This window comes from Otolemur garnettii, unplaced genomic scaffold, assembly GCF_000181295.1.
Source record: "Otolemur garnettii isolate 467f Iridium unplaced genomic scaffold, OtoGar3 scaffold00110, whole genome shotgun sequence".
NCBI lineage: Eukaryota > Metazoa > Chordata > Mammalia > Primates > Galagidae > Otolemur > Otolemur garnettii.
Window position 1 is genome coordinate 2,389,602 of NW_003852505.1, and position 15,440 is coordinate 2,405,041.

At 43.9% G+C, this 15,440-nt stretch overlaps 1 protein-coding gene across 1 annotated transcript in view; it reads right to left on the bottom strand.

The window, feature by feature from the left end:
* Positions 1-1,364: 1,364 nt before the first annotated feature.
* Positions 1,365-15,440, bottom strand: part of KIAA1210 (KIAA1210 ortholog) — a 59,240-nt gene continuing 45,164 nt past the window's right edge. Inside the window, 7 exon segments of the mRNA XM_003797033.1 lie at positions 1,365-1,561; positions 3,163-3,274; positions 5,448-5,602; positions 6,752-9,199; positions 9,632-9,948; positions 10,300-11,518; positions 13,262-13,367. Coding sequence (XP_003797081.1) covers positions 1,365-1,561; positions 3,163-3,274; positions 5,448-5,602; positions 6,752-9,199; positions 9,632-9,948; positions 10,300-11,518; positions 13,262-13,367 — 4,554 coding nt within the window.

Sequence of the window (15,440 nt, forward strand, 5' to 3'; positions counted from 1 at the left end):
ACTGATTCTGAGGCTAAAGATGGCTACATCTGCACTCCAGAGCCTGGGAACGTTTACTGGCAGCGGTGCTACAGAAGAAAAAGAGCGCATGGCAGGATAGAAAGGAAGGAGTCAACATTTCCTGGGACTTGCCCCTCCCACTCTCCCTTTTTGACCTTCCTGCTCCCCCATAGTTGGGGGTGAGTGGGTCACGGGGAAGTGGGGGATCTCTAGCTTCATACCTTTTGAGGTGTGTGGTTACAGCAATTAGCATGGGGAAAGGTGATTGATGACTTAAGGCTTCCAGTTGGCAAAAAATTTACTTTGCTGTGGCTTTGGGAATTGCAGTCTTGCTTTGGGCTATATGCTTCTGAAGCAGAGACCCTGAGAGGAAGGGACTCGAAGGTGGGCTGCATGGAGTTATCTACTTGAAGGCTGGAGCCAGAGGAAAAGGGACCTCTGCAGGGGCCCCAGGCTTGTATGACGGCGGTAAGCTTACCATCTGCCTGGTGGAAAGGACAGCTTTTGGCATCTGTAGTACACTGAATTTTGACAGGGACTTAAGTGCTTCAACAATGGGGTGTGTATGACAGGGAGTAATATCTGGGCGATTGGAGAGGGTCTCAGTAGTGCTAGAGCAAAAAGAATAACCATCCATAGGAGTATAATCATCCCCAAGAAATAGTCTGTCTCATAGGGAGGTACTTATTGCTGCCAAGCCGGTGACAGATTGACATGGGGCATATGCAAAGAGGGCACTCTGTGCGAGTGATCTGCGTGTTACTGTCACCCAAGGTGAAAGCATTGAGGGCCCCCAGGGATGTAGGAAAGATGTTTTGAGGGATAGCAGGCTGGCTGGAAGTCTGGCTGTGCAAAATTTATCTTGAAGACTCAGAATTTTCACTTCTCCCATCTCTTTTTGGAGCATTTGCAAAGTTTGGAGCAGTAACCAAATAAACGATGCATTTACTATGCTTATAAAACCTAAAAGTCAATCCTTGGGCCAAACCATCTGGATGTTTCCCTTAGAATTACTTTATATGGTCAAGGGAAATGACAACTTTTTAGTTGCTCCAACAATATGTTTTTGTTTTCTCCCTTCTGGAGCACACTGTCCAAAGCTAAAGATTTTGTAATTCTATAGCAGGTCAAACATTTTCCATAGTTTTAATCAAAGAAACGCTGGGTTTCTGGATGCTGGCTGTGACTGTACTGGAGGTTAAGGCATGCAGAGCACTTATGTAATTCAAATAATTATGTTTTAATTGCTATTTCTAAGGTTCATTTTCTTAGTAAAAGTGATCAAGGAAAGATATCACTACATAGAATTAATATAGCTATTGGCGATTATCATTTTAAATGCTGATACTCCACCCAGGAGCTGTTTAATTCATGATATCTGATATGTGGCTCCACGCTTTGGCTTTCTTCTTGGCCATGGAGAACCAAACAGGTTCAGCTGACTGGGCAGACTTGTCTGGCTTAGGCGGCAGCTGTGGCAACTCAGTTGGGAGAACTGGAGGTTTTTTGATTTCTCTTTCCATGATGGATGCCTGTGCTATCTTCATATCTTCAAATGCAACTGGAACCACAGCAAATAACACGTAAGCAATAAGAACCTGAGATATTGGGGTATATTGTTTATGGGATCCAATCAAATGTTTCTTCATCTAAGCTTTTCTCTGATCCCCCTGCTCTCAGACTTTTCTAACTCCTTTTCTCTTTAGTGCCAGCTATGAGCAAAGTCAAAGGGCTAAAATCAACAGAGGGATGGCCACAGGGGCCTAGACCTGGGAAGCCCTGTAATATCTATACCTGGAACTGCCAATCGTTGGGCAGTTATTACTGGATTATCTTATACTTTTGAACTGAGACCAGAGGGGAAAGCTATTGTATCGACTCAGTTTCTAAAGTTCCAAATAAAGTAATATTATTTTTGCTTTATCAATCCATGATGTCATGTGAAATGGATGGTAACTCAATAGGTGCACCCGTTTAAAAATTAATGCTAAACAATATTGTACCAACTACCTCAGCCAAAAGGACTAACACCTATTGGCCAATTTTACTCCCTCCCTCATCCTACTTTAACGGTGATGTACTCAGTGGCTCAAATTCAACCCATGGTTCTCAATCGAATTAGAACCATCTAGGACTCTTTGAAAAATACCAATGTCCCTGCCATTTCCTGAAGCGACTGAATCGGAATCTCTAGGGATAGAGGCAGGGCCATCTGTATTTTTATAAAAAGTGAATCAGGTGATTCTAAGGCACAGTGAGAGCTGAAAAACACTCAACAGGAGTATAGTGCCCACGAGGCCATTAATAAGTTGTAAGCGGATCAACTATTGGTATTTCATGGTCAGATAACGGGTTCCTGAATCCCTAGTCTAATTTCTTCATGAGGGGGATTAAAGGAGAGGAAAAAGATGCTTTAATATAATTCCATCCTCTCCGCATCACTGCTCGTGAAAAAAAGTCCCTCTGGCACACACTCCTTCTGATAAAATCATAGTCTATTATACCCTACCACAGTGTTTTTTCAGCTAATAACATTTCCCCACATCCCCCATCCCTGCTCAGAATTTGGAGGGGCTACAACAAGCCTTTTAAAGAATTAAAAACAACTGTGTTGACCAGTTTGATGGAAGTAGTTCGGATTGCATGTGAAAACCCCACACTGTACCCCAGAAGTACATTAATGTACATAGTTACCATTCAATAAAAAAAAAAAAGAATTAAAAACAATTCAACACCTTTGAGCCTTCGGACTGAGTAATTTTCAACAGTTTCATCCGGGATAAAAAAGGTGAGAAAGTACTAGTCTGCTATGAACTGGAAAGTAACTTGGTACTTACCTCTCACTTAGCCAGTCACAAGAATGTTATAATGAGTGACCACAGTTTTGTGCCTAGACAGCTTCTTTGATGAGGTGAAAGACTAGAAAACTCCCTGAAAGTTACACACTAGACTTAAGATTAGTCATAATTAACTAGATTTTCCTAAAACAAGCTGATATCTGTAGCCAATGAAAGAGCCGTGAGAGAATCATGAAGCTGATTGGAGGGGTTAGAAACATATACTACCCGAGCTTGAAAGTGCAAAAGTTTCACACATTCTGCCAGGGTTGCTTTGTTTTTGGCAGGGGGGAGGGAGGGGGCATGTCAGGGTGTGTGCTTTTACCTGATTTGGTAACCTTAGGTGGCTTCATCTGTGCTGGCTTCCCCTGTCTAGGGACATCAGAAGTAACTTTCAGTTTTGGTGGGGTTTCATGTGCAGGTTTCATTCCAGTTTCCTTTAATGTAAAAATGAAAACAGAAAGCTTGTAAGGCCTGACATAAAAAACAACAAATTATTCAGAAGACCATAGATTTCCACCCCTGTCCTGGGCACTATGAGTTCAACAGTAACAAAAAGGAAAGAGATTAGATGGTATAGATAAGATACAGATATAGATGAGGAAGGAAATAGTGCTGAGCCCCTTGGTTTGGAATTTAGACTCGCAAAACCTAAGCGAGCCCAAGGTTATCACCTTTCAAACCTGAAAGAAAAAGGTGTCTAATTATACAAATAGTGTAATCAGGTTAACATGAGATTTCGTTAACTTGAAAACGACCTGTTCCCTAGTACTTATCCGCAAGCTAACAGAATGTGGTGTTTACAAACAAATCTGATCGACTCATTGACATGAGTTCCAGGAGGTTTCTGCTTTTCAAAACATGCTTGAGGTCAGGAGTTTAGGACCAGCCTGAGCAAAAGCAAGACCCTATCTCTACTAAAAACAGAAAAATTAACCAGGCATTGTGGGGGGTGTCTATAGGTCCAGCTACTCAGGCGGCTGAGGCAGGAGGATCACCTGAACCCAGGAGTTTGAGGTTGCTGAGAGCCAACCTAATGCCATGGCACTCTAGCCCGGGCAACAGAGTGAGACTCTGTCAAAAACAAAAAACAAAAAGAAAACAAACTTGCTGACATATGACTTGAAGCACTCCTTGTATTAGAAAGTGCTATAACTGTAGGTCTTTTCTAAGTTTTAATTTGGGTTTTTCCAAATTAGCTTCTCCATAACTTGTCTAAATTAATGAGTTTATGTATACTAGTGTAGTTACCTCAACAAAAGTTTTAACCAAGATGGAGTCTACCCTTGTATTATCCTGTTCCTATGTAGATACTAATGATGAAAAAGAAAAATCTTTAAAGCAAAGAATTAAACAGATCCTCACAACAAACTGTGGTTCCTCAACAAGTTTAGTAAGCACTTAACAGTGTAGGAACTTAGATATATCTCTTGATATATAAATGTGGTGTTTTCTTGAGTTGATTTTCTGCAGTTTTGGTAAGAGGGGAGCAAGGGGTCATCCTGTCATCCCTGATCTACATGTGGAACTAACAGCCCAGTTCACCATGTGACTTTTTTTTAACCTACAGGTACCATGTTTCCCCGAAAATAAGACACTGTCTTATATTTATTTTTTCTCAAAAAGACACACTAGGGCTTATTTTCAGGGGATGTCTCTGTCTCTGCATAGCCATGCCCATCACTAGGTCCTATTATCGGGGTAGGGCTTATATTTAACAAATGCATAGAAATCCTGCTAGGGCTTATTTTTTGAATAGGTCTTATTTTCGGGGAAACAGGTAGGTGCCCCTTTAAACCAAATCAATATGGTAGAAGTCCAGACATCAAACAGAGAAAGGGAAATTGTTACATATTAATATGGAAAGGAGCCCAGAAATGAGAAGTTAAATGAGAAAACAGTAATTATAGTTTGATTCCTTTTATAAAAATACATATATAGATTTACATGTATCAGCATAAAATATCTGTAAGAATAGTCACTCAACTCTTTTTTTTTTTTTTTTTTTTTAGACGGAGCCTCAAGCTATCCCGCTGGGTAGAGTGCCATGGCATTACAGCTCACAGCAACTTCCAACTCCTGGGCTCAAGTGAGTCTCCTGCCTCAGCCTCCCAAGTAGCTGGGACTACAGGCATCCGCCACAACGCCAGGCCATTTTTTGGGTTGCAGCCATCATTGTTGTTTGGCGGGCCTGGGCTGGGGATTCAAACCCGCCACCTTAGGTGTATGTGGCTGGCGCCTTAGCCGCTTGAGCCACAAGCGCCAAGCCAGTCACTCAATTCTTACCCCAGTGATTACTTTTAGGTTTTATTGAATGACTTACTCCTTATTTTTCAACCAATTTCATGAACCCTGCTATAGAATATTTAGGGCAGGCTTGGATTTGTAGACTCTCCATATTCATTACTTTTTATAAACCCTTTAAAAGCATAAAGGGGGACATGTTTGTATGAGTGCAAAGTGAGCCTTTTCCCCTGAAGAGTCCTCCTGCCTTTATTACTGCTGCCAAAGAGAAGGGAACCTGCCTGTCTGGCAAAGTTCCCAATAGAAGCTTCAGGAATGTTCAGGAAGCAACCTTTAGGAATGTTTCCTGCACTGCCCAGATCTTACCCCATATTTAGTCTCAACCTTCATTCCAGCTTTGATCTTGGCTTTTAGCTGTTTTATAGGAACGTAGACCTGCAAACTCTTTGGCTTCTGCTTTGTCATGGTCAACCAAGTTATCTCTGAGATGGTTTCATCCGACCATGGACCAAGAGGCTTTCCTGAGAAAGGAATGAAAGGAGTTAGAATTGAAGCAAAGTAGGCAAGGTCTTGAGTCTGGCTGTGGCTTACCCTGAATAATGCCCCAAATGGGATCCTTATTAACTGCCAAATGAAAATAAAGAGATATCAAGTAGAGAGGGGCCCCCTTCTTTTGTGCTCTCCCTACAACTTGGCAAGGGAGAGGTTCCTTGGGTAGTCAAGAAGCTGTACTTAAAAGTGAACATACTGTCTATTTACTGGCCCTTTGCTTTCCTTGCCAATCCCTCTTCCCATACCCAAGTCAGCATAGGACAATGGTTGGCAGGTGGGCTGGGAAAATTCCTAGAAGGCCAGAGGCTCAGTACATTGATATCACTGTCTAACTGCAAGGAACATCTTGGAGTATTTTTAGCTTCTCAGTCTCTACTCAGGCATGTGGTTATATAGGTGTGGTTATAGGTGTATATAAGATTGTGTGATAGTCAGTGCGAAGGTCCAAAGATTTTGGAAGAGATTAGTGGCCCAAAGGTCACCCAGCTCTGGATTCTTAGATATTTCAGGTAAATGAAGAAACTCAAGAAACTTAGTATAAACATTTATACTAAGTTAAGATTTGGGGCTGAGAGTCTGAAGGTAATACTTTTTTTTTTTTTTTGCAGTTTTTGGCCAGGGCTGGGTTTGAACCCACCACCTCCGGTATATGGGGCCGGCGCCCTACTCCTTTGAACCACAGGCACTGCCTCTGAATGTAATACTCTATTAATGAGTTGGCTTTAAAAATCCACATGGTGTTGAGGAGGGGCATAATACATGTTAAAGTATTTTGTGAAAAAACTCAAAATTCCATCCAAATGTAAGGTGTACAGAGTAGGGGAAGAGGAAATGGAGAGATGGTCATGTGTCCATTACAGAATGTGGATATTTTCCAGAGGGGGAATTCCAGAGGGGGAATCCGTTGGAGAAGAGAAGACTTAAAATTAACTACTGTACTTCCAAATCTATTAACCTAGAAGGAAGCATTATCTTGTCCCTAAATCCTCATGCCTGCCCCATCAAAGCAACACCTTAGTAGGCAAGTCTAGAACAAACTTTAAGGCCTATTCAAGGCTTTGCTTTTTACTTCTTTCCACTGGGCACATACTTGCCATTTGCAGAGATAAAAGTCTCACCTGAGGTCTTATAAGCAGGTTTCATCATGGACAAGTTTTCAGATTTGGGCCTGCTCGGTTTCATATCTTCATAGTGGTATAGCATGTCGAAGTCCCCTGCAGTGTCCAGGACCCCCTGGGAAGTGCTCCGTCTCAGTCGAAATTCCCTACCTGTGGTGGGTGGCTTTCTGCCAAAGGGGAATGGAACAGGCTGGGTATCTTGTTTCTCATACTTTAACTTCTGTGAAGAAATGGTTCTTCTCAGCTGAACGCCAAACAGATTTTTAACATCAGCTTTAGTGGGTGAACCTGAATCTTCATCCTCATCTCTATCTTCACTCTCAAGAACTCCCTTGGGGTAAATGCCCCCAGAAGCGGATGGCTGCTGGGCAGCATCAGTGGTCGACTTCCCAGGTTTGCTCACAGGGTTTAAGATGGTTGTAAAGAGGTCTTCAGAACTTTGGCTCTGTTTCTTCATTTTGATTTTGCTTGGAGAACCCCAGGCTCTTGGTGGGGACCAGCTGCCAGAACGGCTCTCAGAAATGGTTACTTTAGCAGAAGCCACTGCAGAAATGGAGTAACCCTGTTGCTGGTAGTTAGGGTCTCCATAACCCTGGTAAGGGTGAGTGGTAGGCCCGCGCTCCGCAGCACTGCTCCGCTGTATGGGCACATTCACTGAGCCCCCTGAGAAAATCTGTGGCTGTATTTTGGACCCATCCGAGGCTTGGGAAGGCAATTTGGAAGGCAGCTGCTCTTCATATTTCTTCCTCTCTTCGGAAGAGGTGTCAAAACCGGAGGCGACTTCTTGCTGGTACTCAAGCTTCCAGGAGTCCTGGGAAAACGGTTTGGGCTGCTTTTTAAAAGCGCTGCTCTTCAAAGGAGCACTCTCAGAAAATGGGAAAACTTCTTTCTGGTCTTCAGGCCTCCCCAAGGACTGTAAAGGGTGCTTCACAGGCTGCATCTTCATAGAAATGCCGCCTCCAGGGTCAGAACTCACCACATCTGGGAAAACATGACTCTCAACTTTAGGTTTCGAGGGACGGGTGTGAGGCACAGGATCTGCGTAGATGCCCCCCTCAGCAGCAGGGCCCTCTGAGAAGATTTGCTCTGCCATAAACTTCACGAATGACTGGGAAGCACGTTTTGGACTCTGTGATTTCTTAGAAGTGCCTTCTTCAACAGCAGCGTTTTCCAGACGTGAGGACATTTCTTGAACTCTAGACTTCAGTAAGAACTGGGAAGGATGTTCGGGATGCGGGGCCATCCCAGCAGTGGCCCCCTCCATAGCACTATCAAAACTTGCAGACATTTGCTGGACTTTCTGTTTCACAGAAAGGTGCCTGGGAAACTCTGTAGAGAAGTCTTCCTCTGCAGAGAAGGCAACACTCTCAGCAGGGATGGGCTGCTTGGCTGCTGGTGCTACTGGGGTCTGAGAAAACTTCCTGGAAGGCGGCAGCTCCTTGCTGAAGGCAACACTCTCAGCAGGGATGGGCTGCTTGGCTGCTGGTACTACTGGGGTCTGAGAAGACTTCCTGGAAGGCGGCAGCTCCGCAGAAATGTTCCCTTCAGTTGCAGTGCACTCTGGACTTGCAGAGATGTGTTGCTTGAATTTAGGGTTCACCCAAGGCGGGAAAGAGTGTCTGGGAGGTGTTGGCTCCACAGGACTGGTGCCCCATTCCACAGAAGTGCTCACTGAGCCTGAAGAGACTTCTTGCTCCAATCTTGATCTCATCCGGGTCTGAGACTGATGTCTGCGAGGTTTCGGTTCCAAAGAAATGTTCCCTTCAGCCCCAGAGCTCTCGGGGAATTGCTGCTTGAATTTTGGGTTTATCCATGACTGGATAGGGCGTCTGGAAGGCACGGGCTCCACAGACCCACTCCATTCTGCAGAAGCACTCCCTGAACCTGCGGAGACTGGTTGCTTCGCTGCAGACCTCGCCAGGGCCTGAGCAGGCATTCTGGGGGGCAGCGGCTCCCCTCTAGAAATGCCCTGCCCTGGATTTGCAGAGACTTGTTGCTCAAATTCAGGGTTCACCCGTGGTTGGAAGGCATGTCTGGGAGGCAATGGCTCCGCAGGATCACTCCATCCTGCTGCAGAAGTGCTGGCTGACTTTAGGGTAGTCATCGGTGGCTGGAATTTAGGCCGCACCACAGCCTGGGAAGGGCATCCGGGTGGCCGCAGCTCCACAGAACCGCCTTCCTTAACAGCAGTGCTTTCTGAGAAGACTTTCTGGACGTGAGGATTCATCATGGTCTGGGGAGAATATGTGGGGAGCAGAGCCTCCAGGGAAATGACTCTCTCAGCAACACTTTCAGTACCTAAGAACACGTTTTGTTTAGGACTCGTCGGGAGCTGGGAATGTTTAGGAGGCACAGGCTTCAGAGAAACGCTTATCTCAGCAGCTGGGCTCTCTGGAAAGGAGGAAACTTTTTTCTCCACTTTAGGGTTCCCCCGTAAGTGGAAAGGATTTGTGGAAGGCCTTAGTGGCACAGAAATGCTTCTCTCAACAGGAGCACTCTCTGCACCTTCGGAGATTGGTTGCCTGGGCGTTGGTCTCAAGGAGGCCTGGAAAGGATTTTTGGGAGGCAGCATCTCCGCAGAAACACTCTGCTTCGTAGCACTGCTCTCTGCACCTTTAGAGACGTCCTGCTTCACTCCTGGGCCCATCAGGGGCTGCAAAGGACGTCTGGGACCCAGCACCTCCTTAGAAACAGCCTCTTTCATATTTGCAGCTTCTGGAGCTGTGGAGACTTTTTGCTCAACTTTAGGCCTTATCGGGTTCTTAGAAGGCATTCTGGGAGGCTGCGGCTCCCTAGAAATGTGCGAGTCAACAGTAGCGCTCTCTGGACTGGCAGGGACTTGTTGCCCTGATGTAGGATTCCCCCGTGGCTTGGAAGTGTGTCTGGGGGGCTTAGGCACCATAGACATGCCCCTTTCTGTAGAAGTGCTTACTGGGCTGGTGGGGACTTGTTGCTTAACAGGATTCCCCACAATGGGCTGAGAAGAGCGTCTAGGAGACCGTTGCTGCACAGAAGCACTCCCCTCTGTAGGATTGCCCGTGGCAACTGAAAAGACTTCTCGTTGAGGTTTGGGCTTCCTCAAGGCCTGGATAGGGTTTCCATGAGGCAGATCTTCCTCTGAGCTGCTCCAATCCTCAGCACTGTCATACTTTTCAACATAATCATTTGATTCTGTGGAGACTTCTACTACTTCTTCTGCTTCTTCTTCTTCTTCTTCTTCCTCCTCCTCCTCTTCATCATCATCATCGTCGTTGTCGTCATCATCATCGTCGTCATCATCACCACCATCTTCTTCCTCATCATCTTCGTCTTCATCTTCTTCATCTTCTTCTTCGTCTTCTTCATCATCATCTTCTTCTTCTTGTTCTTCTTCTTTTTCTTGTTGTTGTCGTTGTTCTTGTTCCTCCTCCTCTTGTTGTTGTTGTTGTTGTTGTTGTTCTTGTTCTTTTTCTTGTTGTTCTTGTTGTTCTTGTTCTTGTTCTTGTTCTTCTACTACTAGTAGTACTTCTTCTTCTTCTGCTTCTTCCCCTTCTTCTTCTTCTTTGAGGTCCTCCAAAGACTTCGAAGAGCATCTGGGGACTAGCTTCTCCTCAGAGCTGCTAAAGTCCACACTTTTTGATTCTGAGATGTTTAGTTCATCTTCAAAGTTTCCTGAGGACTCGGTAGAGTTACTGCGAGTCAGTTCCTCAGGACTACTTTCATCATCACAAATACTCTCTGAATCTGAGGAATCTTCTTTATCATCGGACTTCCTCGAAGACAGGGAAGAGTATCCAGCAGACACTGGCTGCTCTGAACAGCTCGATCCCACAGCTAAACTTTCTGATTGTGGGATGACATCTTGGTTATCTTCAGCCTTACTCAAGGACTGCAAAGAGCATCCAGGAGCCTGATGCTCCTCACAGCTGCTCTCCTCCTCTGAAACACTCTCTGAATCTGAGAGGACTTCTTCAACTTTAGGCTTCCTCAAGGGCTTGGGAGGTAGCCTTTTGGGAGGTAGCCTCTTGGCAGAAATGCCTCCCTCGATGGGAATATTTGTCATATCCAAAGCGCAGGATGCAAAAGCCTGAACATTTCTAGGAAGCTTTTGCTTGTGGATAGTTGGGGCATGTTGGGCTGCCTCCATCTTGGATTGGGCATTTTGTGACTCAACTCTGAAAGCTTCTTTCTCTCCTGACACTTTAGCTTCTGCTGCCACTGAGTGACTGGCCTCTTTGGGGGCTACAGAAAGGATTTTTGCCCCTGGCAAAAGAGCAGCTCTGGCTTTTGTCTTCATGGCTCCAGAAGCCCCATCTTCATGATATGCCTGTGGACCATGAATCATGTGTTCTTCCACTTGTTCAGGTATGGGTGGCTGTGCTGATGATCTTTTGGCTTCTAAATCTATGCCAGCATTTCTCTTCCTCCTATCATCTTTCTCTGAAAGCAACTCCTGAGGAGTAGTGGTTTCTGCTTGTGGAATTGTAAGCTTCTCCTTGACTTGCTTCTCCATGGATTGGTGCTGGACTTTTCTGGCAGGCTTACTGGTAGGTGAGGACCCAGCTTTACTGCCCTGGCTGTACTCTTGACTGGATTGTTTAAGGCTTCTTCCTTTGGGTCCACCCTCACTCTTTCCTGAAGCATTTAATACTCGTCTTTTCCGTCTTCTTCCATGTCCTGCTGACATTTGATGGCCAAGACTTCCAGTAACATCTGTTTTTGCAGCCTGCTCTGTTGGCTTCTTATCAGAAATCTCAGGTTTTTTGTTCTGTTCTTGGCTAACAGGACCTGTACCAAAGAGAAATAAGGAAAGGAGAAATACGTGTGCTTTTCACTTCCTAAAATAAGAGTACTATGCCCTAGCCCAAGGGGTGGCTATTTGCTATTGAATACCCTTGTATGGAGAAGGAGCTGTTTGGAAGACACAGCACAACTCAGTCACTATAAGCCTTCTGCAGTTTGGACATTTTTAAATTAAAGGGGAATGCCAATTTTATGAACTGATTCCTGGGTTAGCTCATCACTATTTTCTCAATAGTCTGGTCCACCATTAGGTGTGAGAGATGTCGAAAGGCAAAATTTGAACTCTAACAATGATTACCTTTGAAGAAACTGACTAGGATGCAGGAAGGGAAAATTTTACTTTCTAACTAGCCTTTCTGTTTTCTACTTAATATGTATGCAAATTGCTTGAGATTTCCTATCCTATCCAAGCTTCTTTTCGTTTTTGGGGGGAAAGGTATCAAAAGGAGTTATCTGAGAGGTAGGCTTGTGGCCCTCTTTTCTATTCTCTTGTATTAAAATAATCCTATGTAATATACATGTGAAGCAACTCTTGGGACACCTTAACAGGCTTCAGGTCAATCACACGTGGATCCACAGTCCTCCAGTCAAGCACAAGATGGCAGTTATACAGATTGCTCCTCTTTTTTTTTTTGAGTACTTTCTCTAAGGAAGTTAATTCAATCCCTAGGTAAAAGGGCTCCTTGCTGCCTTTCTTCCCTCACCATCTGCCACATCCCTAGTTCCATCTAGTGGCTTCATATCCAGCACCCAGAGCTCGTTGTGTTTCAAACCACTCCTATGATACAGAAAACCAACCAAAGTATCTACCCCCAGTGGTATTGTGACTAGGTTGTATCCTCTGTATGTAAAAGATACAATTATTTAAAAAGAAATCTTTTTAAAAAAAAAAGATAAAAGATTACTCATTTAATATTTCTTTCTATCTTTTGGCAGGACCATTTTGTGATTTTGTTAGTTTTCCGTGGGAAAATATGTTTAGGAATATCCTATCTTTGATCCCACATGTGAAATCCTTTGTGAATCCCAAGTGTTTGACTTAATTTGTGGAACTGTATTTTGTCTGTCAAATATGGCTTGAAATTAGCTTGCCATCAGCTGGAGCCAACGTCCACATATGGACACACACAAACATAGAGATTTTTCACTCTGTTGGCATTTGTTGTTGGGGCATCTGACAGATGTTGGCTGCCAATGACCTCTGTCTGCAGCTGCCCTAGCTCTCTTTGCCCACAGATATGGGAAATGGTCTCACTGTTAACACAAGACCTTCTCAGTCTAATGGAAGAGAAAAAATACTTTAAAAATGATTTCTGGGGGGCCAAGTCTGTTATTCTTATGTGGTTCTTTGTTGAGAAAGGATGCTGAAAGGCAAATTACTGACAAGCACTCTCCTACCCAGGCTCACTGAGGAACTTGGCATGTACTTTAGCCTTGGAGAAGATTAAGTGCATTCCTGTACAAGTGAAACAACCTCTCTGGTTGGAAATTCATTTAGATAAAATAAGAATCCAGGCACGACCCTTTAACCTAAATCTCACTCAAGTGGCCAGTGTATTAATTTGGCGGTTTAGATGTAGAAAACTGGACCATGTTCATCTGCATCTGGAAAGCTCATCTTACAAGGGCAGCAGTCTTGGCTAATTCTTATGTATAGCTCCTATCACATAGCCCTGTGCAATGAAGCCTGTCGTGTGTGTTTCTAGGTGAAGGCGAAAATGTGCTAACCTGCACCGTCTTTTTTCATCTCCTTTTGGTTACCTTCTTTTGGTTTGACTGTAATCTTTTCTTCAGAAACCAATGGAGAGGTTGGCTTCCCCCGCTTCAGTTTCGCCTAAAACAGGGAAAGAAAAAGCTTGAGTGTGTCTGAAGTGCTCTCCACCCACCTCTTAAAGGTTGCAAAGGGAAAAAAATTAGGAAAAAAGTCCTTGATGCTGGATGCATACCAATACCATTAGAGATGGAAGTTATTTCCAACAGCATCCATCGTTGAGAGATCCCTGGGGATCATCATTCTATTAGAAGTCATTCACCCTAATTTGGAGTTTCTAATCTCCAAGTGACAGTCTGAGGGATCTCTCTGAAACATCCCCAGAAATTACTAACCCACACTGGAAGGTCATAAATCTGAAAACAGGGTTGCTGGGCCTGATGACAATCATGCCCTTGGTGACATTAAAATTCTCAGATTTGCTTCACTGGACCTGTGAGCCAAATTCAAATCCTCTCTGGCTTCTTTTCTGGGACTTGAGTGAAAGCATAAATTACATTTTCCCAGCTTGAAAGAAGGAAGACGATTGGGGTTTTGTTGGAAAGGAAGAGAAAAAAAGATGAAGAGTTTAGCCCCTACAGTGAACAAATAGAATTGGTTTAGTGTAAACAAGGCCTTTAGATAATTATAGTGCAGCTCTGGAAATGTCAGAGTAGCACCTCACTAAACAGTGTCTGAAATTTGCTCAGTGTAAGCCCTTTATGGCATGCGTGTAAAAAAACCCATATAACTGCCACTACCTGGGTGTTTGACTTTGTGGAAATACTTGAATTATTTGTGCTTTAATGTCTTTTCCTACAAAAAGCTTGTACTACACAATTGTTTAGTCTCTTCCTACTCTGATTTATAGCCTCTTATGTTTAGCCCAGAATCACTGGGGAATTGGGTGTTTTTGTTTTTGTTTTAGATTACATCCTTGATAAACTAGGGAATTAGGCGTTTGACTAGAGTGAATTTTTAGCTGACACATACTTTTAATTACCATCATCTTTGAATTCTTAACCTTTAGTAAAAACCTTTTCCAAAAGCATTACTGCCCTGCCTTCTTAAACAAGGATCAGGGAACATAATCCACTTTTTCTTGACTCAGACAAATAATGAACATGATCTATTACACTGGACTATGATAACAGTGTGGCCTTGAGGGACCTACTGAGGTGGGCAAAGTTCTTGAGCCCCTATACCAAAGGACCCCAGATTGTTCTTCTCATCTCTGTCTGCTATAAGTTGTTACTTCTCTTTACTGTCAGGTGTCTCAGTGTGATCTGTGGCCATGTTTTGTTTGTTTGTTCACTCATTTGTTTTGAGACATGGTTTTCCTCCATCACCCAGGCTGAAGTGCAATGGCATGATCATAGCTCACTGCAGCCCCAAACTCCTGGGCTCAAGCAATCCTCTTGCCTTGGCCTCCCAAATAGCTAGGATGGCAGGTGAACACCACCATGCTCTGCTATTTTTTTTTTTTTACATATTTTTGTACAGATGGAGTCTTGCTGTGATGCCCAGGCTGGTCTCAAACTCCTGGCCTCAAATGATCTTCCTTCCTCAGCCTCCCAGAATGCTGGGATTACAGGCATCAGCTACTGCACCTGGCAGATCGTGTTTTTAACATGGTAGGTCTGCTTACTAGACAGTCATGTGACAGAACTTTTTGACATCTATTTGGAGATCTTTGAAAGGGTGAACAACTGAGTTTTGAATGTTTAGAGTTGCTGGAAGCCTGACCTCCCTATGAGTGGAAAACTGCAGCACTTCATTAATAATGGGTCTCATTTGAGCAATAACAAAAAGAATCATGATCTGTATTAGGTTTGAATATCCTCTACAAAGAGAGCTGAGTGAATGCCTAGATGCTAAGCCAATCAGCAGTTTCTAGAGGTTTAAGTCACTCACTGTTTCTGCTGTCTTTAGTCCTTTTAATATAAGTTCCAAATAGATAGGACATTCTACCTGATAGATGCAAGCTGCTCACCTTTCTGGAGGCGTCAGACCCAGAATGGTGCCATTGACTTTACCATCCCTATTGTAGAATATGGGTTTCCTAAACCATACCAGTTCCCTAGGAACAGTTTGCAAAGGTTGGAACTCATCTTTTCTTATACAGGAGTTTATTCCTGGGTCCCTTTATTTTATTTT